The 25,592-nt window shown below is 38.4% G+C and overlaps 1 protein-coding gene across 1 annotated transcript in view; it reads right to left on the reverse strand.

The window, feature by feature from the left end:
- Nucleotides 1-4,998: 4,998 nt before the first annotated feature.
- The window catches only part of RAD54B (RAD54 homolog B), an 86,131-nt gene continuing 65,537 nt past the window's right edge, over nucleotides 4,999-25,592 (reverse strand). Inside the window, exons 9-15 of the mRNA XM_037058740.1 lie at nucleotides 23,515-23,654; nucleotides 17,424-17,714; nucleotides 14,636-14,811; nucleotides 11,789-12,050; nucleotides 10,371-10,437; nucleotides 9,981-10,181; nucleotides 4,999-5,350 (exon numbers count right to left, since the gene is read on the reverse strand). Coding sequence (XP_036914635.1) covers nucleotides 5,130-5,350; nucleotides 9,981-10,181; nucleotides 10,371-10,437; nucleotides 11,789-12,050; nucleotides 14,636-14,811; nucleotides 17,424-17,714; nucleotides 23,515-23,654 — 1,358 coding nt within the window. The 3' untranslated portion in view covers nucleotides 4,999-5,129. The remainder of the gene's footprint in view (nucleotides 5,351-9,980; nucleotides 10,182-10,370; nucleotides 10,438-11,788; nucleotides 12,051-14,635; nucleotides 14,812-17,423; nucleotides 17,715-23,514; nucleotides 23,655-25,592) is intronic.

Below are 25,592 nucleotides of genomic sequence, written 5' to 3' on the forward strand. Positions count from 1 at the left end.
AAAGTCCTGGGCTGCTAGCAACTAAAACTAAATACTAATAAATGGTATAATGGTTTATTTTGTGTCAACGTGGCTAGGCTACGGTGCCCAGTAGTTTAGTCAAACGCTAGTCTAGGGGTTGCTGTGAAGGTGTTTTTTCCATGTGATTAACTTTTACAACCAGTTGACTTTAAGTAAATGTTACCCTCCATATCGTAGGTGGGCTTGATAACCATAAGAACAAAAACTGAGGTTCCCTTAAGAAGGAATTCTGCCTGAAAAGTGCAACAAAGAAATTCTTCCTGCTTCTCTATGCTGCTGGCTTGCCCTACAGATTTCAGACTGGCCAGCTTCTACAATCACATGACTCAATTCCTTAAAATAAGGTAGATTACATAGAGAGATGTGAAGATGATAGACAGACAGATAGATAAAGACACACCAACCCCCTACTGGTTCTGTTTCTCTGGAGAACCTTGACTACCGCAGAGCTAAAATAGACCTGCATTAGAAACCTGTGGAATTCGTGTGTTGACAACTGGGAGGTGGGATAGACAGTCACACAGACAAGTCAGACTGGAAGACTTGCTCAGCACATCGTCACTCCCCATTCCTCCTCTCTCCTAAGCCCTGAGGAATAACCCCCTCAGAACCCCAAATGTTTAGTCACTCTCCTTCCCTGGATGATGGTTTTGAGCAGAAGACAAAAGAAACCAAGATGGGAAGAGCCTACTCTGCACTGGGAGTAAATGTTTACAGGCATGGGGTAATATAAACGTTCTAGAATAAGGGAGTAGTGATGGCAAGGCAACGTGGTGAATATACTGAATGCCACAGAACTGTTCACTTTAAAGTGATTGATTTCATGTTATGTGAATTTTGCCTCAATAAATTATTCTTTAAAGATGAGCTTTATGTTAAATGAACTTTACCTCAATTTAATAAAAAGACCAACAACAAAAAATGAAATATCTCCACCTCCTCACTCCCAGGAGGGATCCCTGAGCCTGCACATAGAAAGCTGAAGCTCTCCTCTGTGACTCCACATCTTAGAGCTCACCCGGGAGGCGTTTCCTGGTGGACTGGACAGAGTTCAGTATTCAGCCCACTTTGGGAACAGAAGTCAAGCCAACTCCATAAACTAATGCACTGATTTTCAACCAGTGGGCCGCAGGAACATTTAAAACATGCAATACCTCTTTCCCTTAGATTGTCAAAAAAAAATACAACATCCAACACAACAATAGTCAGTCGTCCAGTGTGCATGAATCTAAATTATTCCTATTTTTCTCAGATTACCAAACAATGTATTTTTTGGTGTGCTGCAAAATTTTAGTACTTAGTTTATGTATGCCATGAGATGAAAAGGGTTGAAAATTGCTAAGCTAATGCTATCAATAATAAAATAGATACAGTGGCCTCCATAGTTACTTTGTTTTACTTCCCAATCTCAAAAGGTATAAAGGCTGAAGGAACCCAGAGCCAATGGCCCCAACTACCAGGCTGTTCACAGCCACTGAGTCTTGTCTTGTCTCCTGTAGCCACACGTGTCCCAAAGCCAGAATGACTAGGACATCTGCAAGCCTGGCCTGGAGTCAGGAAAACTTCTGCTCTGCTTCTGCAATACACGCCCCCTTGTGGCCTATCTGGAGCCTTTCCTTAAAGACAAGCAAACCTAATGCAGGATACAGCCTATTGTGTTTCGGGAGATTGACAGTCAGTCTGAGCAATCTGAGCAGGAACTGGGGGCGGGTACAGCTGAAACCCGTTTGCATTTTCCTTTCTTCTCAACTTTCCCTCTCAGATTGCCTTTAAGTTTTCAAATTTTTCTCCTATTAAACTTTAATACCAGCCAACACCCATGGTCTTGAGAAGCTCACCCAAGTTTTAACAGGGTACTTTTCCAATAAAAACCAAGAGGAGTCCCTGGCTGGCGTAGCTCAGTGGATTGAGCGTGGGCCTGCGAACCAGACAATCGCGGTTCGATTCCCAGTCAGGGCACATGCCTGGGTTGCAGGCCGGTTCCTTGCAGGCTAACTACCAGCAGGGGACGCACAAAAGGCAACCACACATTGATGTTTCTCTCCCTCTCTCCTTCCCATCTAAAGATAAATAAATAAAATCTAAAAAAAACAATACTTTATCAGATATACCTCCTCAGTCAAGGAAACAAAGAATGAAACGAGACTACATCACACTAAATTTAAAAAAAAAACCCAAGAGGAATTCTCATACAAGCAGTGAAGATAATACTTCTGCATCACACTATCCATACATTGTTTCACTTAAGTTTCACAACTACCCTTGTACATATCATTGAACAGATAGGAAGTCAGTTCATCTAAGTCACTACTCACCCTGTCCCACAGGACGCTAAGGCAAGCAAAAGCACTTAGCAGGTAGAACACAGAGAAGAACCATTATTATTATCGTCACTATAATATTTAATTGTTTTATCTCTTTTCCACCTACACTTACTATCCAGGTAATATCCTCCAATCTCACAACTGTCTATATAAATCCAAATTTATCTTCAGCCTTGACTGGTGCTTCGGAAGTCAACTCACAGATCAAACTGCATACTTGACATCTCCACTGCATCTCTAACAGGCACAGCAAACATAACATAATCATCACTGAATCTCTGATTGTCCCCCGTAAACATCTTCTCTCACAGTTTTCCCATCTCAGTAACTGGCATTACCTTTCCTCCTTTGGCTCAGGCCAAAAATCTTGAAGTCATTCCTTTCTTTTTTTTTAACTTTTAAAAAAATTTTTATTTATTTATCTTTAGAGGGGAAGGGAAGGAGAGAGGGAGAGAAATATCAATGTGTGGTTGCCTCTCATATGTCCCCTGCTGGGAACTGGCCTGCAACCCAGGCATGTGCCCTGACTGGGAATTGAACCACGATCATGTGGTTCGCAGGCCTGCGCTCAGTCCACTGAGCTACACCAGCCAGGCTGATTTTTCTTTTTCTTGTATCCTATAATCTATTCATAAATCTTGTTGGCTCTGCCTCCAAAAACATTCAGAATCCAACCACTCCTTAACAATTCACTGCTAACATTGGGTCTCAATACCTTCATCTTTTAACTAGATCATTTCAATAGCCTCCTATCTCATCTCCTTGCTTCTGCCCACGCTCCACCATAGTCTGTTCTCCTCCAGGAGCAGTTCAGATCATGTCTTTCCTCAGCTCAAATCCCAGTGGTCTGTCGTATTCCTGAGTAAAAGCTACAGCCCTGGAAATAGTCTTCAGTGCCCTCCAGCAACTGACCTCCCCCGCCACCATCACCTCTTTGGACCTCATCTCTTACCACACTTCTTAATCTCCCCACAGTGGTGTCTGGCTGCTTCTCAAACATGTCAAACACTGTTTCGCCCATCTGACGGCCTTTGCACTTGAGGTTCCTTCTGTCTGGAACATGTTTTCAAAAGAAGACCATGGTTCTCAATCCCTCACATTTTTCAGGACTCTGCATCAACCTACCCTCTATATCAACACACAGCAATCACAATCTCCACTCTGAGTATGCTTATTTTTCTTCATAAAACTTAATATTGTGTGCCAAATTACCTATGTGTATCATTCTCTGTGTGCCAGAATGGAAGCACCATGAAGGCAGGGACTTTGCCTGTTTTATATATTGTTTCATGCACAATTCCTAGGACAATGTTCAATATGTACCAAGTACTCAATACATATTTATGCAGTGACAAAATAATTTAATCAAAATAAGGAAGGCAAGAGCTTCAGGAAGGAAGTGTTCACCAACACCTAATGTGAACGGAAGCCAAGACGGATAAAAAGAGTTCACTGCACTGTCACTAGGGAGTCACTGGGAAGGGGCCCTGAGTCCTGAGGGACAGAGGCCAGGAGCCATGGGCTGACCGTGACCGAACGTGGGAAGGGCAGAATTCTCTTCTGCAAACGGACAGTGGTGGTAGTTGCACAACACTGTGAATGCACAAGTGGTCATTCTTTTCAGCATCGTTAATTTTTAAATGTGGCATAAAGCAAAATGTATACTTTAAACATTTTTTCATATTATCCTATTTATTCAACACCTCGAGGCAATATTCAGTCTAAAAGAAATTTTCCTAAATAGAAGCCCTAACTAGATATTAAGTAACACCTTTTTCTTTGTACACTCGGTCTTCTAAAGCTTGCTTGTGCATTAAAACTCTCTTTTTAATATCCAAAATTACTGTAGATGCCCTCAACATGATAGCTGAAAATGCTTTCCATTTACAAACATTTGGGGGACAAAGCTTTACAGCCCCCAGGTCAGTGCCCCAGGAGTCTGAGTTGCAGACAAGGAACCAGTGCTCGGAAGTGTCTGTCACCCTCCGGACCAGCCCGCCACCATCCACGCTCAGCCCATCTGCAGCAACTGTCACCAGCACCGTCCTCAGCATTTGTGATTCTGGTCGCTGATTCTCTTACTCCCTTGAGCTACAGTTTAAATTTATCAAGTTTTTCAATTATCTGACACAACTCTGTCTAATACTCCTAATCAGATTGGATTTCCCCAGGACAGGTATTTTACCTTTCTTCATATTCCTTATGAAAATTCCTTAGTAGGTACTTGATAAAAGTGCATTAATTATGAAATTACTACTAAACAGTTATAAGACAGATACTTTTAATGTTTCAATATTTAAGAATATATACAAAACAAAACTGTGCGAAGACCTAACATTTTAAATTTCCCCTGCAGTACAACTTATTTCAAAATGTAAGCCTCCCTTTGGGTAGAATAAAATAAATTGTTTGTGTTGGCACTGGGATTATGTTTTAGGAAGTTGATGAATGATAAAGCATTTTGGTCTGAGTATGGCTGATAGTGTATCTCACTGTCATCTATTCATGCTGGCGTCTCCTGAGAGCTTGATTGTCTTTGGTCTTTGTTGGCTGATCAAAACAGGAAACTGTTGAGTTATTCCTTGTTTCCAGTAATAAAGTTTCTTCCTTCATCTTTAAAAAAAAAAAAGAATATATACAAAACAGATGGCTGTGTATCAAAATTATGATAATGTATTATGGTAATGTAAACAATTCTATTGGTTTTCAAAAATGACATTTAGTTACTATAATTTTTAAAGAGATTTTTAAACTCATGACAAAGTAATGTCATGAGTTAATCTTTCACTGTACAGCAGTGGTTTGATTGGTTATATTCTGAAAAAAGAATGATACATTTTCTCTTATTCTTTCAAGAAAAGGATCTTCAAGATTTAAATGATCTCCAGAAAAATGTTTCCACTGCTTCAGCTGTGACATGGAGAGAGGTTTCAGGGAGCTGGGCCTCTTGTCATATGGACCAAGCTGGCAATTTCTAGGGAGAGGGAATTTTTCCAATGAATCACCTGCAATAAGTAAAAGAATAAAAGAGTCCTTAACCCAATCAATATTCTACTACATATGCTACTTTTTATTTTATGATATAATAAGCATACACAATTTATTCCATTTTGGTCCTGACTTCAAGGACCTTATGGTGTAATCGGAAATACACACAGTAAACAAATTATCATCCAAAGAGGTATGTTACAGGTTTGCACTCCTTTACTTAAAACCTTTGGGACCAGATATATTTCCAAATTCAGAATATAATCTGGCGGAAGGGGGATGAGTGGAGGTAGAAGAGGGCACAGGAAATATAAATAGTAATGGAAGAAAATACAATAAAAAATATATAATTGGAACAATCTGAGATAGCACTCCATAAGCAAGCCCATTAATATTCTGCAAGTCATATGAATAGTCCTATGAAATGCGTTAAAGACTACCTACCGATAAAGTCACATCAATTTTGGTAAGGTTTCTGCCACCAGTGAGTTTGTTGCAGATTTATAAAGATAAAACAAGTTTTAGTCTTCAAGCTTTCTAGATTTCAAAATTGAAGACAAGGACCTATGGACTTACATCATTGATATAAACAGAGGTAAAGGTATGAAGTTAGCTACAGGGGATATATAAGATACAGGGACCTGTGAACACATAACAAGATAAACTGACTTGTTTTAAGATTTGAAAGAGACAAAGGCAAGAACAAGATGAGGAAGGGAGGCAAAGCACTGCAGAAAGGGCATAAAACGGCTAAGGAAGGGAGGGAGGGAGGAACTGACAAGAGGAAGGAGTTACCTTTCTCTAAGGCAATTAGAGCCCTGAGAGAAAAGGCAAAGAAAATGTACGAAAAGAAGGCGGGTAATGCAAGGGGAAGTGCACTCTCAAAGGCTGAATTATGCAAAACGCTGTAATCAAATCACGCATGGAAGAGGCCAGTAGTTACTCACTGAATCCATTTCCCTTTCCCGGGGCACTTAGCCACACTTCCCAGCCTCCATTACAGACAGATGCAACCACTGAGTCTAGCCTATGGACGTGGATGGAAGTGATCTGCATCATTTCCAGGTCTGGCCTATAAAAATCCCCTCCCACGTGGTTTTCTACTGTTTCTCTTCTCTCTTTACCTGCTTGCTGTCAGATGCAGGGATCCCAGAAGGGGACTCTGACATCTAAGGGGATAGTAGAGGCCAAATGGAAGAAGCCTGGATCACTAAATCACCTTACAGAAAGCTGTCCCCTCTGACTTGTCTGTTGTGGTAGGCCATTGTGGTTTTCGAGTTTCTTGAGTTACAGCACTTACCCTACCCGAACTAACTCCCCACTTCAAATATTTTAGTCTTTAGCCTCAAAGCAATGGAAGCTACTGAAGGTTTTACTTTTTAACCTTCTAATTATGAGAAATTTAGAAAATATATAAAAGATGACAAGATAGAAAGAGAACCTACAGGTTTATATCCCCCACCTTCAATAACTACCAACTAAAAGCCAATCCTGTTTCACTTAGACCCCACTTCTCCACTTCCTTATTATTAAATGTATAGCGCGTATCATTTCACCTGCAAATATTTCATTCTGCATCTGTAAAAGACAGAGATTTCTCTTTAAATTTAATCACATCTAAAAAGTGCCTTAATATCATCAAAATCCTGTCAATGCTCAAAATAACAGGTTTTAAGAAAAGAGATGACAAAATTGCTTTGAGAATCTAGTGAACAGTAGAATACCTTCCAAGTATTGACCAAAAAAACCCCCATCAACTAGAATTGTACACCTAGCAAAGACAGCATTTGAAAGAGAAAAAAACAAATGCATTTTGAAAAATCAAAGATTGAGTTAACCACTAATAGGCCCCTGTTAGAGATTTTTTAAAAACAGAACATAAGACAGTTGAAATGATTCAAAATATGTCAATAATTATAGTAAATGTAGATGACTAAATGCTGTTGTTAAAAGAGAAGATTGGATTTTTAAAAATCCAGCTTTATGTTTTTAATAAGAGACACGTAAAACATAATAACATAGAAATATTTATGGGCAAAGAATACACTAGACCAATACTATAAGAAAGCCAATGTAATACGTTAATTTAAGACAAATGAAAGCAATTCATTGGGGATAAAGAAATCACTACATAATTATAAAATAGACCATGAAGAAAAAAATCACAAAGAAGACATTAAATATATAAAGCAAAAATAGAATAACAAAAACTTTGATAAGTCCACTGTAATATTGCAAGATTTTAACATAGTACTTTCAGTAACAGATATAGCTAACAATAAATTAAGTTATTAGTAGAAAAATGGGCAAATGATAAACAGATGGTTCATATCAAGGGAATAGGAAAATATGCTCAACTTCATTCATAATAAGAGAAAAGCAAATTAAAACTAGCCATTATACATTTTTTTACTATCAGACTGGCAAAGTTCCAAACATTTGATAATGCACTGAACTAGCAAAGCTGTGGGGAAATAGACATTTTAGTACTTTGTTGGTGGGATATGAATGATTACAACCCCCCATGAAGGGCATTTTAGCAATATCTACTAAAATTACAAATGCATATATTCTCTGACCCAGTAACACTGATAGTTTACCTTACAGATATACTTGAACATACGATAAAAATGATGTATAAATGAAGACATATACTGACTGGGAAGAACCTAACTGTACATCTGTGAGAGACAGATAAATATACAACAGAGGATTATATAGCTGAAGGGAAAATATGAAGAAACTTTCTGTAGTGATACAGAAAGATCTCAAGATACAATATTTAATGAAAAAGGTATAGATGTATGCATATACTATGCTACCCTTTATTGTGGTAAAAAAATGGACAAGAGTAAGTATTCAGAGTCCCTTGCATATACATAAAATATATATATATATAGAAGGATACACAAAAAACTATACTAGTTGTTTCTTACAGGGTAGAAGGGCTAAAATTAGGCAGGTGAGAATAGTGTGGGAGGAGAGTTTTCACCATTTACAATTTATATTTTTAGTGGTAAGCCATGTAAATATATTACCAATCTGTGAGATAAAAGAGTAAATTTTTAAATCTGTAAAATAAGAAAAAATTGATTTGGTAACAAAATGTGACCAATATGGCAGAACTCTAAAACCAAGTAATTAAGAGAATACACATGGTTTTCAGGCACAGAAGAAACGTTTACAAAGTGACCACACACCAGGCCACCACCAAGTCTCTATAGTTATCAAAGGATCAATATCATGCAAACCGTATTTCAGACTATAGAGCAGTAGCCAGAATTCAATAACAAGAACTAAAATACATTTTAAAAGATACCTTAAAATAATTCATGAGTCAAAGAAGACATCATGATGGAAAACATGAAGTATTTAGAATTGAATAATAAAAAGATTGTATCAAAATTATAAGACTCAGCCCTGGCTGGTGTGGCTCAGTGGATTCAGTGCTGGCCTGTGAACCAAAGGGTCATGGGTTCAATTCCCAGTCAGGGAACATGCCTGGGTTGCAGCTGGGACCCCAGTGCGGGGTGCATGGGGCAACCACACATTGATGTTTCTCTCCCTCTTTTTCCTTCCCTTTCCCTCTCTAAAAATAAATAAAAATCTTTTTAAAAAAAGTATAAGACTCATCTTAGAGGAAAATTTATAGCCTTAAATACTTATTTCATAAAAGGCTGAAAATAATTAAGCTAAGCTTTTAATTTGAAAAATTAAAAAAAAACAGAGTAAATGCAATGAAAAGGGGAAATAAAAGCAGACATTATTAAAATAGAAAACATAGAAGAGAATCAAATATCATTTATATGACATATAAATTCTTTCGTGTCAGTCTTGTACAGTCTAATGTCTCAAACCTACTCAATATAATTCACCAAGTGATTTCAAACTCCCGAACAGGGCTCACTCAAGTCCTGCTTGTGATCCAGCTCCCATTCGAATGGTGTTAATTCTAGACGACTGACATTTTAGCTTCACTTAAACAACACGAACAGTTCACGACGTACTGACAAGTATGGGGGCCCATGCTCACCACCTCAGAGAGTATGACCCCGTAATGACTAAGGTCTTCACAAAATGAACAAAGATTAACATTATTCTGTCAAGTGTATGGTTTTTTTTGTGAAACAGGAAAAAGGATTAAAAACATTGTTGTAATTTTGAAGCCATTACACCAGGATTTGAAAGATTTCTCTATGTTAAACTTTTCACAACTGATTAAAAAATAAGCAGCAAACTGAGAGTGTAAGGTTCTGATTCAGCCTGGCTGGTATAGCTCAGTAGATTGAGCATGGGCTGTGAACCAAAGGGTTGCCAGTTCGATTCCCAGTCAGGGCACATGCCTGGGTTGCGGGCCAGGTCCCCAGTGGTGGCCATGTGAGAGGCAACCACACATCGATGTTTCTCTCTCTCTTTCTCCCTCCCTTCCCCTCTCTCTAAAAATAAATAAATAAAATCTTTAAAAAAAAACAAAGGTTTTAATTCATTTCTCAGATACTGATCTGACAGTTGCCCTATGACCTCAGGAAAAAAGAAAACTAATGTATTCGACTGGTAAATATTTTCCTTATTCTGTATTTAAATATTTTCAATAGCTAAAGAGACAAATTAACTTCACCATCATAACAGAGTTAAAAGACAACAAACCTGTGTGATCTAGTTCTCCTGTGCATTCGCACTCAAGCAGGTCGTGAGTAACGCAACGTGAACTTTCATGTAGTGTGAACAAATCTTTGAGTTCCTCTACGGAAAACTGAATATGTTCCGAGGTCTTGGCTAGGTCTACAACTGCCCCAGAAAGGCCTTGCTTACTGATCTGCCTTTGATAGATCTTCTCTTCTATTGTACCTAAAAAGAAAACATTAATTAAATTTACTTCAAATATTTATGTCTGTTATTTCTGAAGGGTAAAATATGTTTAGCTTACTAGTTAACAACAACAAAAAATAATTCCTAACACTGAAGCACAGATTAACAACAAAATTTTTTGGATTATTTGAAGAGAATACACTTCTTGTCACAGTGAAGAGTTATTACCTGTGGTTAGCAGTCTGTAAATATGTACAGGATGTTTCTGACCATCTCTCCACACTCTAGACATTGCCTTAGAAAATAAATGAGAATTCTGAGAGTACTGTTAGTTGAATAGCCTTTTCCACATAAGCAATTTACATTAATACATTTAAGATTAGGAATTCTAGGTTTACTTATAGCTTCAGAAAACAAAGCCCAGGCATGCCCAAGCATTCTGCACTTCATATCTTTTTCCTGAGTAAAAGAAACTGCAGGGTGTTGGCAAAGTGAGCAGTCTATCTGCATCAAAGTCCAACACAGCGGTTCAGACAGTAAGTAAGATGCAAAGAGTCACTGAGCATGGAGGGTTCGTTCCCAGCTCGTGACTCATCCCCAAGGAAGCCCTAGGATACCCGCAATCAGTCAGGCTCTGGGCAGGCCCTTGTGGTTTCAGGGTCAATGATACTGTACAGTAAAGGGTTGATAGCCAAACCCTGCACATTCCAAAGAAAAGCCCAGCCTTCCAACTAGCTCTTAGGAGATAACCTAAACCTTTGGAATATCCTTCCTGATAAAAGGGTCTTTGTTCAACTTGGGCCAAGCTAGACAGTTTATGCTAACAGTGTGATTTAGGTGAGGGCCTTGGGCCATGTCCTGTCAGGGTGACCTCTGGTAGGGTTGGAGACTGAATAACTAGGGTCAGTCACTTGGGTACTCCATGCCTGCATGACCGACATCCAACACACACTCTGGCTACCACATGCAAGTGAACATCTCTGTTTGACAAAACTCCGTATGTTGTGTCACTCATCGAAGCCAGGAGAACTAAGCGTCCAGCCAACTCCAGAAGGGAAAGAAAACTGGTAGCCCGTGCCCGGTCTCTTCTGGACTCTGCCCTATGCGCCTTTACTGATTTTAGTCTGCGCATCTTCACTGTAATAACAACACAGATACCGACTCAGGTGCAAATCTGTAAGTAGAAATCTCAGAAGACATAAAGATGGACCGTATGCTGAAGAAAACCAAAGGCTCCTCTGAAATATTTCCCTAAATAAGGTAATTTTATATCTTTACTGTACTCTGCTCAAACATTGATCATAGCATCTGTAATACTTTACTGTCTTCTACTCATGGTCATAAGCATCCTGAAGGCCCAATTGCACAGTAAGCTTTAGCCTAGAGACATACAGGTTTGGGTCAGAATCTGCTGGCTCCACTACGTGACCTAGAACAAGCTTCCAGGTCTTCCTCTGCAAAATGGGGCTACTAATACCCACACCTGTGAAGACTGAAAGGCTGTAAAGCACTTAGCAGAGTCCTTGGCAAAATAAGAGCTTTAAATGCAGCAGTTATCATACAATACATCATCTTTGCATCCCCAGCAGGTACATCCCCAGGAAGCTTTCTATAATGTTTACTTAATGCATAAAATATAGCCCTACCTGGATGTCAGTGGCTGGATTCCAATCGATGTCATAGAGAATTAAGTGAGATCCTCCAATAAGGTTAAGTCCCACACCACCAGCTTTTGAACTTAACAAAAAAATAAAATCAGAAGAGTATTTACTGTTGAAGCCATCAACAATCCGCTGCCTTTGAGAGATAGGTGTTTGTCCGTCAAGTCTTGTATATGCATATCCATGACGCCTGCATACTTCTTGTAAAATATTCAATGTTTTTGTGTAGTTGGATACCAACACCACCCTGTCAAAAAGGAAGACTCTTGATATATACAATTTAAAGACAACCTTAGATTATTTTAACTGAAGAAAGATGCAAAGTAATATTATCACTGATATTTACAGAACATGCAGCAATGACCTTATACATTAAAACTCCTTCAAATTCAATTTTAAAGTCAATATCTAAGAGACTTCCAGTTTTAAAATAGTGAAGTAAATACCTTTCTGCCATTTTCACCTCTCTAAATTCACCCTAAAAACAGCAGGAGAATGACAAACAGAAATACGAGCTCTATCTTTGATAAAATAGGAGACATTTATATACAAAAACAGAGAATGACATAACAGTGACCTACTTATGAATATACAGAAGGTGAAACCTAAGTGTCCCAAGTAGGAAATTCCAATAACAAATATGTGCAAGTTCATTCACCCCATAGAATCTTCTTCAGATATCTCAGAAGGAAGGAACCTGGAGCTCTTACAAGGACACTGGCAAGTAACACCCAGGCCCTACCCCATGTCACCAGTTGACTGTTTCAAATGTTAGTGTAGAGAAAGTAAACCAAAGACCCTTAGGTCAGAGGACTTTAAAGGCAGAGACATGACTAATCAAAGTGAAAGTATGCATTCTGGATGATAAGATTCCAGTGCCCTTCTCCTGCCAGCTCCCAGGACACCAGCAGCCAGGTGTCCCTCTTACATCCGACTCCAGAAGAGATGTCATTGGACTATTCATATCTGGGATGACATGAATAACCCAAGAGAAAAGATCCACATCGATAGGAAGTCCCTAAACTACAAAGCCAACTCACGGCCTAATTACCCAGTGAGGTAACCAGTCAACAAGCCCTACCAATGCACACAGAACATTCAATAACGTTGCATTTTCTTACTCTTAAATACAAATGGACACCAAAGATGACCAGCTATTTGAGGTGAGCTCCCAATGTTAAATATAGAAACCAAAACAAACAAAAAAATAAAAAAAGAAACCTGAATAAAACAGAGCAATGGAGGAAAAAGAAAACAATATCCTCACATAAAAGATAACATTCACAAGAAGCGGAAGCAATAAAAAAATTAAGAATAAGAAAAATATCTTATAAATTTACAATGATAGCCAAAACAAATTTTCCACTGGAGATTTAGAAGATAAATAAGAGAGTCTGCCCAGAAATAGATTAAAAAGGAATGCAATGACCATCAGGACAGAAAAGATAAAAGAATTATCCATGAGGTTCAATACCTGACTGACAGAAATTCCCCCCCAAAAGAAATTAGCTGTACAGGAGAGGGACAGCTAACTCGAACTGAGGCCAGGGGCTTAGGAGAAAGCATCTGAGCTGAATATCATTAAGAGAAAAGGCTGGCCAGAAGAATGAGAAGTAGAAGTAATGCTGGGATAGGAAACCACAGGTAAGAACAGAGGCAAATTATGGGTTCTGCAGGTAGTTTGGTACGATTGGACCACAGGATAAGTATGAAGGAATGGAGATGAGGTTGGAAAAGGAGGCATTAGCCAGGTCATGAAGAATCTTGCCCAATGTGCTACAGCACTCAGAAATTTCTGGAAGACAACCAGGAGTCTTTGAAAGTAAAAAGGGAGTAACATGTCACATTTCTACTTTAGAATATGATTTAGGCAAATGGTGATATGTAATGGGGTTGAAAGTAAAAGGGAAATAAAGTTTCTAAGAGATTATCATAACCCAAATAATTATAAGAATCAAAACAAAAATGTTGATACCAGAAGGAAATGGATTCCTGAAATTAAAAAATAAAATCAGTAGAACTTAGTGACTGACAATGTCAAGGAAGTAAAGGAGAAAAGTAAATCAAGAATGATAAGGTTTCTTGTTTGCATTATGTAGCACTTATCAGCCAAGGATAACGCAAACAGGTCAGGCTTGCAGTGTCAAAATGATGAAGCTGCTTTGGGACACAGGAAACTTAAAAGTGGGGTAGGACATCAGGAGAGCTTTAGATGTCCATGAAACTGCAGCGGCCCCCAACCTTTTTGGCACCACAGACCGGTTTCCTGGGAGATGGGGGGGGAGGGGTGTGGGGGGGACAGGAAGCAGAGCTCAGATGAGCTTTGCTTTTTGCTTGCAGCCAGGTTTCTAACAAGGGGAGTAGGTGGAGCATTGGGGGAACCTTGCATTAAACAGAGAGAAGGGTATGGAAACTAGAAGAGAGGGCTGGACTAGAGAGACAGAGTTGTAATCGACGCTGTATGACTGATCATTAAAGTTATGGGGGCAGAGATAGCCCAGGAAGGGTATTTAGGGTTCGAAGGAGGCTAAACCAACAACCCTAAAGAGTACCAACATAGGGGAGAGTAAAAGAAGGGTTTTCAAAAAGATTAGGTACAAGTTAGGTGTTACACAAAAAAAGACATCTCTAGGGTTTTTTTTAATATCAGTATTGACATTAAGTTTTTTTCTTAAATAAAAACAGACACACTGTTAATAAAACAAATACTGGGAGCTGACTGGCCCCAAAGAAAACAACTTGTTTTTAATGTTTTCTTCTTTAAAAAAAATTGGGGGGAGGTGTGGGGAGTAAGGACATCCTCTAAGCCAGTTTATTAAATTGGCCACTTACTTTTCAGTAGGACAAAGCTCATGAATAACTGCTAAGAGCTTTGTCAGCACCTGCAGTTTTCCCGACTCCTCCTCAGTGAACAGGAGAGGGCTGTAATCAGCAGGAAACACATTTACCAAGCCTTCATACAGACTCCTCTCTTCATTTTCATCCCAGGTTGAGCTACATTCTTTCTCCTATTAAAAAAAAGTGATTCACACTGGTTTATGTTAGTTTTTTTTAATTGGAAGGAGAAAATGCTAAAATTATGAGTAAAAATTGGTAAATATTACTAACTATCTGAAAAAAACAAAGCTATCAATTACATAAATCATTATTGTTTATAATTTGGTCAATTTTTAAAAAACAGAACATGCATCCAATCGAGTTAATTACAGAGCAATTCGAATGCATCTCCCTCACCCTACAAGTGCAGTGCCATTGTCTGGAAGTAACGGGGGCGGGGGTGGGGGAGGGCCGGGGTGGCGGGGTGCAGAAACAGAAAAATAAGGGAGAGGAAAACAAATGCAAACAGTGCTGCATGACCCACCCTCTCCAAACACTGAGATCTCTCATCACTGACCCTCTCTCTCACTCTTCCTCCCTTTCCCCTCCCCGCCATCATTTTTCTGTCCTGATTTAAGGGCTTCACACAGCACCGCCCGGCTGACACCCCAAACACACACAGTAGTTTGCTCAATCTCATCAATTTCTTCTGCAAGAAGGAACGATTCTCCCAACAAGTTAACAAATTTATTCTTACTAACAGTATTGTTTTATTTCACCAATAGTTTTTACAATAATTTTATTCCAAAGTAATTATCAGCACCTCTGAAACTCCCACTACAAAAGTGTCTAGCTGGCATGTGAACATGTAACCAGAGGTTTCGTTTATTAATGACTACCTCACTGTTTAGGTTAAATTTCTGGGACTACCTGGTCTCCTCACTCTCTCCCATATTTACCAAACGGGTCGCTGTTACTTACATATGTGGACAACTCATTTCAGCTATTTTATATTGGTCCTTATTTGTAGTATCCTACAAAGTCTCATGCCTGTTATTAGTTAACTGATACATTCTGGACCAGCATCAGGTCTTCCTTTTAAGGAAGCGTTTTTAGCTTCTATTTTTGCTGTGCATCATGCTCCAAGGTTTTAATGTTTATCACTGTATATAGAATCTGTGTCTTAAAAAGTTGCTTAATAAAGAGTTACGATCCTGTCTACTGCAGAGTTACAGAAGCTGACTTCTATGATAAACTATGTAAATATAGCCCAATGTAGGATAAACTTAGAGAATTCTGGTACAACACTGCATTTTCCAAGTGTGTAATTAATGACCTCAAGCATCATATGGCACCCACGAGTTTTCCTTTGTTTGCAAATTATGACTTTACTGTTTAAAGAAAAATATAAAAATAAAAATTGTTAAACGCAAGTTGGAGATGACAGACTATTGATACTTATTGTGCAACTTTCCATATTATTTCATCAAACAGCCCAACAACATTATCAGGCAGTTATTGTTGTCTGTATTCCAGTTAAGAAAGTTAAGGCTGCCCTGGTTGCTATGGCTCACTGTGTTGAGTTTTAGCCTATGAACAAAAAGGTCACTGGTCCGATTCCCAGTCAGGACACATGCCTGGGTTGCAGACCAGGTCCCCAGTTGGGAGCATGTGAGAGACAACTGATCGATTTTTCTCTCCTCTGTTTCTCCCTTCCTTCCCCTCTCTCTTAGAAAGAAGGGAGGAAGGAAAGAAGCTAAGGCTCACAGACGTAACTTGACCATGGTTAAAGAAATAGTAAGTAGTTCAGTGGGGAAGTTCCAACTCCAAAACAGAAAACTCTCAACACACTTCAAACTGCCTTATGTTCATTAAATACCCAAATGTAGCTCAACTATGTAGCCATTAAAAGTCATACCTGTAGAACATATCTAATATCTAATTTGGGAAAATGTTCATAATTTATTGAGTGGAAAATGGATTTTAGAAAAAGATTATATATACATATCTTTGAGTCCTTATTTCTTCACCAAAAAATTGGGGATGGTAATAATAGTACTAAATATATAAAGAATAAATTTTATTTTATAAAGAATAAATAAAATTTTATAAAAATAATTCTAGAAAACTACTTCATGTTTGATATATAATAAGTGCTTAATAAGTGTTAGCCAAGATTATTATTATTAATACAAAAGTGTGGTTTCTTTGTCTGAAGAGCTTTATTTCTTTATACCAAACCCCAAAAAGTGATACGCCAGGCCACAAAATACACAAAAGTATAAGACTTTTGATACATATTACCAAACCTATTTTCCAGTTACAGCAATTAACATTCTAACCAGTATATCATTTATTCTCTTCTTTGTGATTTTCTGAATTTCATAAATTTCACATAAAACTTATGTATTGCTTTCATAATGAAGAACAAAGTAAATTATTTTTAATCATAAATTCTGGTTTGTTGGCACCAAACAAACAAAACTGACTGGCTTTCTAATATAAAATAGGAAGGGAGACCATGACAAAGAAGTAGACAAGGAACCAAAGGGCACGGGGCACACGCCCTGGAAGGCAGAGCCGCACACCCGTTTCGTCCTTAGTGCAGCTCTGTGAATGCGGACATGCTCTGAACCACAAACAGGAGGCTGGATCCGCTCAATGGCAGAACCACACTGAAGACACTCGGACCTGCAGGAAGAGCCACAAGGCAACCCCAGGGATTAGTCCAATCTGCCCTCCTAGATTCACATGACAGAGAATCCCCAGCTCACATCCTGACAAAGTCTCACCCACCACTTACCTTTATAGAGCTGAACAAAAGGCAGGGGTGATTGCACAGTTTTTTAAGAGCTCCTATACATATTAGATGAGGACTATTTTCCAATGACCCTTGAAGACAAAACCTGACAGCTTGAGAATTTAACAGCCTTTGATAAAGCTCCATCTGTAGTGGCCCTGGTCGGCAAAAGACCACATTCTCAATTTTAGGTGGAAGATATTTATTTATGATTTCTTGAGTTCTTCTAAGGAAAAAGGGTGCAGTGAGGCAAATAAGTTCAGCTGCTCTTTTCTCTCCTAACTCCTTTTCCTCCTATAAAAAAAAAAAGCAGACTTAAAGTATAAGATAATTGCAGTTTAACTGAACATTAAATATTTTATAATGACAAATTAGCTACTTGCCTTCAGAATTTTTATTTAACAGAATAAATGAAATGCAAGTCTGGGAAAGAAAATCCAACCATCATCTGTTCAAAAGTTTGGCATAATCATTTAATTAAGTGGAGCCAGTCTCCTAAATTTGGGGGGTTTTTTTGGTTTTTTTTGGCTATTTGGCACCAGTGAGCGCCATTAGAAATCAATAATCTACAAACAAAATTATTCTGAAAGTAAGCTTTTATGCAAATGCCATAGTCTCAAAATCAAAGCAAAGAACTGATACAGCAAATTCTTGTAAGCTAATATTTTTGACAAGTTATTGATCCTAAGATTAAGCCTATAGGAAATTACTGGAACAAAGTACTGCAGATTCTTTCAAAATCATTGCACATTATTCATTAAACAACAGTACAGTTATAAAATCAAAAATCAGTGTGAATAAAATGTATGTTCAAATTCTCTATATAAACTGTTTAGAGTATATAGAACTTTACAATGAAGCTTAAAATAAATCCCATACAGCCCTGGCCAGTATGGCTCAGTTAGGTGGAGCGTCATCCCATAAATCGAGGGATCACAAAGTCAATTCCCAGTCAGAGCATTAACCTAGGTTGCAAAAGGCAACTGACCCATGTTTCTCTCTCACATCAATGTTTCTCTCCCTTCCCTTTCCCTTTCCGGAAAACCAATAAGCACGTCCTCAGGTGAGTATAAAAATAAATAAATAAAATGTTTTCAAATTAATCCCATATGTATATATTCATTTATAAGTAAGAACATTTCCCTTATATTTTAGAACTATTTTCAATTTTTATAACAAAAATAGGTTCAGGGAAGAAAAGTCATTAAATACAACTAGGTAAATATAAGAAAATTAAAACCAGCTTTAATCAACCCGAAACAACTAGTATTGTCAAGACTTGTATGTATATCGGCTTGGCACTAGGTACTCTGCTGGGAGCCAGGGCAAGGACAAGGGCATTTGTCCTCTTGGAGACAGCAGGCACCTGGGGCTGAAGGTAGACCCAGAGGCATCTACGAGATCTTCTAGTACAGCCCCTGCTCTGACCACTAAGAATATAAGCGTGGAGGAGTTCCAGTCAAGATGGCAGGGCAGGTAAACAAGCACTTGCATGTTTCCATGACCACATCAAAATTAGAGCTAAACTAAGAACAACCATCATGAAGAACTGCCTGCAATCTAGCTGCACAGAAATCCTACAACTAAGGATGTACAGAAGAAACCATCCTGAGATTTGTAGGAGGGGTGGGGACAAAAACCAGGCTGCTTCTGCAACACACGTGCTGGTCAGAAATCAGGAGGGATATCACAGCTGCAGAGGTCTCCCCTGAGGAGCAAACGGTCCCAGTCCAACACCAAGCTCCCCAGCTCAGGGTTCCAGTGTCAGGAAGACAAGTCCCCACAACTTCTGGCTTCAAAAACACATGGAGATTGGGGCTCAGTGATATGAAGAGCTGCCGAATTCCCAGGCATTTCTCTCAAAGGGCTGAACCACAGACTCATTCTGAGCCACTTACTCTGAGTCACTGCCCCTGAGTTCCAGTGTTGGAGCAGCAGCTCCAAGGCACCGGCCACAGGTGCGGAGGAATGAACATCTGGCTCCAGGGCAATGGCTGGAGGGGCAGCTTTCTCCCAGACAGAAGTGCTGGCGGAGGCCACTGTTTCTTTGTTGAGCCTTCCCGCCCCAGGCACAAACAGGAGCCATATCTAAGTTTCCATTAGCTTGGCTAACACTGTTTATCCTCCCTGACTCCACCCAAATCTCTCCAAATGCCAAACAAATGGCTTGCCTTGCTTGGCTGATGCTGCAGGCCTTCCTAAAAACCTCTCAGGAATCTCAAAGGTTCAGAAATCCAAAACAAATAGCATCTGGTCTCAGGCATGCCCTGTACTTTTTGCTAGGCAGCCCCAAGCCCAGCACTTGTGGTTGCCAGAATCAGTTCACAGCTTAGCCTCTCCGAGGCACCTCCAAGCCTGGCATAAGTGGCAACCATCTGTAGATCACTTTGTAGCTCGTACCAGTACAGGTGGCCCTTAACAGGACACAGGCAGCAGCTATCTGTGACCTGCACCTCTCAACACACTCAGTGGCTAGCTTCACACTCCACCAGAGTACCACCCAACTATCCACAAACAACACACACAAAAGGCAGAGTGTGCAGGCACCAGAGCCCCACTAACGCAAACCCTGTGGGTAGAATTAGCCCCTGCACAGTAGCTCCTCCACTGCAGTCAAGGCAGGTCCTAAAAACGAGGGTCAATCCCTCCGACTGATGTAACAACAGCAATCATGACTCAACTACAACAGGAGGGCACATGTAACCCACACGAGGGACACACCTGGAATAAGTGATGTGGGTGACCAAGGAGACTGAACCACTGGGCCCTACAGGACACCTAGTACATAATAAAACCACTTTACCAAGAATGGGAAACAAAACAGCTCTACCTAATACACAGAAACAAACACAGGGAGGCAGCCAAAAATGAAAAGGCAAAGAAACATTTCCCAAATGAAAGAACATAACAAAGCTCCAGAAAAAGGACTAAACAAAATGGAGACATGCAATCTACCAAATGCAGAGTTCAGAACACTGGTTATAAGGATGCTCAGTGAATTTACGGAAGAGTAGATGAACTTAGTGAAAACGTCAACAAAGAGATAAGAAACATAAAAATAGAGATAGAGCCCCAACAGGTGTGGCTCAGTTGGGTGTCATCCTGCAAAGCAAAACATTGCCAGTTAGATTCCCAGTCAGGACACATGCCTAGGTTTCAGGTTCAGTCCCAGTCAGGGCAGGTACAAGAGGCAACCAACCGATGTTTTCACATCTCTCTCACGTTAAGAAATAAAAATTTTAAACAAAAAAATAGAAAACATTAAAAAACAGAAATAAAGAATACAATAACCGAATTGAAGAACACAACATGGAAATCAACAGTAGATTAGATGAAGCCCAGGGTCAAATCAGCAATTTGGGAGATAAGGCAGCAGGAAACACCCAATTAGAACATCAAAAGAAAAAGAATCCCCCAAAATAAGGCTATGTTAAGGGGCCTCTGGAACAACATCAAGCATACAAACATTCACATAATGGGGGTACCAAAAGGAGGACAGAGAGCGAGCAAAGAACTGAAAACCTATTTGAAGGAATAATAATGAAAAACTTTCCTAACCTGATAAAGGAAATAAACACACAAATCCAGGAAGCACAGACAGAGTCCCAACCAAGATGAACTCAAAGAGGCCCACACTAAGACACACCATAATTAAAATGCCAAATGTTAAAGACACAGAAAGCAGCAAGAAAAAAAGCAGTTAGTTAACTACAAGAGAGGTTCCAAGAGACTGTTAGCTGATTTCTCAATAGGAACTTCACAGGCCAGCAGAGATTGGCAAGAGATAATCAAAATAATGACAAGCAAGAACCTACAACCAATATTACTCTACCCTGCAAAACTATCATTTAGAATGAAAAGACAGATAAAGAGCTTCCCAGACAAGAAAAAGCTACAGGAGTTCACATATATGAATAACAAAATGGCTATAACTGTGCACTGATTAATAATCACTTTAACTGTAAATAGTTAAATGCTCCAGTCAAAAGACACAGGATAGCTGAATGGATAAGAAAACAAGACCCATACACATGCTGTCTACCAGAGAGCCACTTCAGATAAAAAAACACACACAGACTAAAAGTGATGGAAAAGATATTTCATGAAAATGGAAATGAAAAACAAACCTGGGTAACAAAACTTAATTCCAGTCAAAATAGACTTTAAAACAAAGGCTATAACAAGAGACAAAGAAGGACCAGCAATTCTATTTCTGGGTATTTATCCAAAGAAAACCAAAACACTAAGTCAAAAAGACATATGCATCTCCATGTTCATTATTTACAATAATGAACAAGATATAGCCAAGATACGGAAGCAACCTAAGTGTCCATCAATAGATAAATAAATAAAGAAGTGGTACACATATACAATGAACTATGACTCAGCCACAAAAAAGAATGAGCCCTGGCTGGTATGGCTCAGTGGGTTGAGCACTGGCCTGTGAACCAAAGGGTCACTGGTTAAATACCAGGTCAGGGCACATGCCTGGGTTGCAGGCCAGGTCCCCAGTTGGGGTCATGCAAGAGGCACTCGAATGATGTTTCTCTTCCTGTCTTTCTCCCTCCCCCTCTCTCTAAAAAAAAACAAATAAAATCTTTAAAAAACAAAAGAATGAAATATCATCTGTAACAACATGGATGAACCTAGACAGTATAGTGTTGAGTGAAATAATTCAGATAAAGAAAGACAAATGCCCTATGATTTCACTTAAATGTGGGATCTAAAAAACAAACTAAACACACAACCAAAACAGAAACAGATTCACAGATACAGAGAACATTTTGATGACTGCCAAGGGAAAGGTATTAAGAAGTACAAATTGGTAGGTTGCAAAATAGCCATGGTTATATAAAGCATAGCATAAGGAATACAGTCAATAATATTGTAATAACTATGTATGGGGTCAGGCAGGCACTAGAGTCATAGGAGTTTTCACTTTGTAAATTACATGAATGTCCAATCACTGGCGTGTACACCTGAAACTAATATACCATTGTATGTCAACTGTAATTGAAAAGTAAAAAAATCACTTAAAAAACACTCATGTGTACCCCTACAGGTATTTTTTCTTGGCATAAATATTCAAATATATTTAATATTTTATTTGTTTCTTTGGGGGTTTTTTGTAACAAAAAAAGGATCTCAAGCTATGAAGCTTCAGTTTAGCTTATTGCATTTCAAATGTCTAGTATTTAGCATTTGGCCAACTTTAAGTGTTTAATATATATGTTGGGTAAATAATGTATCATAAACATTTTCCATGTCATAAAATACTTGCATAAACCATTGCTTTTATAGTTCCCGGTCCATAGGAAATGCTCCATAAATATCTGTTGAACAATTACCGTTTTTTATTTTACACTGCCGATTCTCTGAAATAGGGTGCTTTTTACAATTAGTGACTTATTACAATTACAACTGGTGGCATGTTTTTCTTGTCAGAATATATAATAATGATGCTTTTTAGAATGGTTAATATCTTAGTTTAATAAAATATTGAGTTGATACAACATAAAGACTCTAGCCATTTACTTACCTCAGTTTACTTCCAATTAGTTTGTTTCCTTTATTGTGTTTCTAATTTTTTACCCTTACAAGCAGATTATTTCTTTATAATAAATCCCTAAGTTGTAGAAAGCCACAAGATATACACAATTTTAAGGCTTTCAGTTTACATTGCCAAACTTACCTCCATTTGTACCAATTTACATTCCAACCAGTAAAGAACACTGCTCTCATCTACACTTGCTATTACTATGCAAATCCAACCAACTAAAACATCTACAGAAAAGTGCAAGTTATTTCAGTTATTTTGGTTTAATTTTCAATGCCAGTCAAAATGAGCATTAAATATGTTTACTGGCATTTATAACTCTTTGTGAAGTACCTACTTATACACATTTTTAAAAAGTGATGTTATTTTCTAAAATAAGGAATACAGGAGTTGAAGGATTGTGAGGGAAAAAAATTCACTATAGTAATTTAATTTTTTCCTAGACTGAAATTACCCAAGTTATAGATAATTTTCCAGACACATTGCTCTTTTCATACTGCTCTGTTTTCAACCTAAATTTATTAAAATAAATTATACCTCAGAAGCAGAAGGTTGTCTTGATATAATAATGGGTTCTTCATATATTTTTCTGTAAGATGACAAAGAGCCTAATATTCCTGGATTTACAAAATCAATTAACGCAAAAAATTCTTGCAGATCATTCTGAACTGGAGTACCTAAAAAGGTAAAAGCAATGAGGTCAAGTTCGAGTTTTACAATCACAGGTCTAAATAGAAATTTGTACTTTTTCCCATTAGAGGACTAAATGTAAGCCAAGTCCCTAAAACTGAGGACAAAAGAGCAGCCAAATCAAGTTGAAAAAATTATATTAATAATTATACAAAACTTTAACTCTAGTTTTAACTGTATATTAAATTCTTATTTAGTATTGTATAGTAAATAAGTGTAAATGGCTGAGTGTAAATTCTGGAGTCTGCTTGGGTTCAAATCTCACCTACATCACTTACTCTCTGAGTGACCCTGAGCAAGTCACTCACTCCAGTTTTATTATTTGCAACAGGGGGATAATAATAGTAGCTCCCAGGGTTGTATGGGTCAAATGAGTTAATCCATATACTATACTTAGAATAGGGTCTAGAGCATAATAAATGTTCCATAGCCCTCAGTAATTCTTAAGATTTTATAACTGTGTGACTTTGGACAAATTGCCTCAGATCTTTTATGTTAAACTCAGAATTTTTTTCACTTATAAAAGTGGGAAGATAATAATTTCCCAGTGGTATTACAAAAAAAATAATAGAGACAATATATGTGAACTGACCAACACAGTGCCTGACACTTAGTAGACACTCAATGAATGGCACCTATCACTGCCTTTCAAAGTCATCAGATCAGCTTGGGATTTTTGCTAATCCTAAAGGCTGACAGACTGATGGAGTAATACACCCTGCATATATTACATACTCATTAACTTTGACTAATTTTCAAAAAAATTAGCATGTTTCAGTCATTACAATGTCAAAAGAACATATAAATCAGCATAGTCCAACAGTATGTCAGATGACTTTTAATAACAGACTAGAAAAAGTTGTCCAAAGCTATAAATAATAAAATTAGTAAAACAAATGCACTTACATCATTAACATAAGTGATCAAGAATTTTAAAACATCAGAGAGTTTAATGATCACTTCGCTCAAAATTAAATGGGTCAATACCAGGTTGGACCATGTTTATTAATCTCTTTTTTTTTTAATCTAGAACTTCTCCTATCTTCTGTCCTCTCTATGAGGGAAGGTATAAATTTTACAAATACAGAATTATGCAGTAATCAGACAATAACTGTTAATTAGGGAACCAATGCAGTGTCACGGATATTTGGGATGAGGGATTTTACTATTTTATATCGTGTTGTCAGAAAGATCTTCAGTGTAAGACTGGCACGGGAGTTTGGCAGTTCTGGAACAGCAAGGAGACCCATTTGGTAATAAAAAATTGGGTCAGAGGAATATTGGTGGGAGGTAACATCAGAGATGCTGTGGGGAGTCTGATTATGTTGGGTCTTGTCAGTCAGTTTATTCTGAGTGTAGCCGGAACTTACTGTAAGGACTTGCACAGAGTAGTAACCTAATGAGTTAAGATTTAAAAGGCTCGCTCAGCTCTAGGATGCTGTATAAAAAGAATGTAAGCAGAGGGGTAAGGATGAAATCAGGGAAACTGTCTAGAAGATTATTAAGGTGACAGAGGCCCTCCCTCCCTCTTTCCCTTCCCTCTATTTGTGAATGCCTATTGCTGTGTGTTGTGTATTGGGAATATGTGGAGTAAGATAAAGCACTTTGCTTTGGAGGATGAGGTATGATGACAGTTATGTTATTAAAATTACATTGTTGTGAAAAAACTTTTTAATATGTTTTATTGATTATGCCATTACAGTTGTCCCATTCCCCTCCCTCATTCCCCTCCACCCTGCACACCCCCTCCCAGCCAAATTCCCCCCCTTTAGTTCATGTCCATGTGTCATAACTTCTTTAGCTTCTACATTTTCCACGCTATTCTTGCCCTACCCGTCTATTTTCTACCTACCATCTATGCTACTTATTCTCTGTACCTTCTCCCCTCTTCTTCTCCTCCCACTCCCCTGTTGCTAACCTTCCAT

The sequence above is a fragment of the Sturnira hondurensis genome, unplaced genomic scaffold (genome assembly GCF_014824575.4).
Source record: "Sturnira hondurensis isolate 20B ecotype Veracruz unplaced genomic scaffold, ASM1482457v3 Scaffold0010128, whole genome shotgun sequence".
NCBI lineage: Eukaryota > Metazoa > Chordata > Mammalia > Chiroptera > Phyllostomidae > Sturnira > Sturnira hondurensis.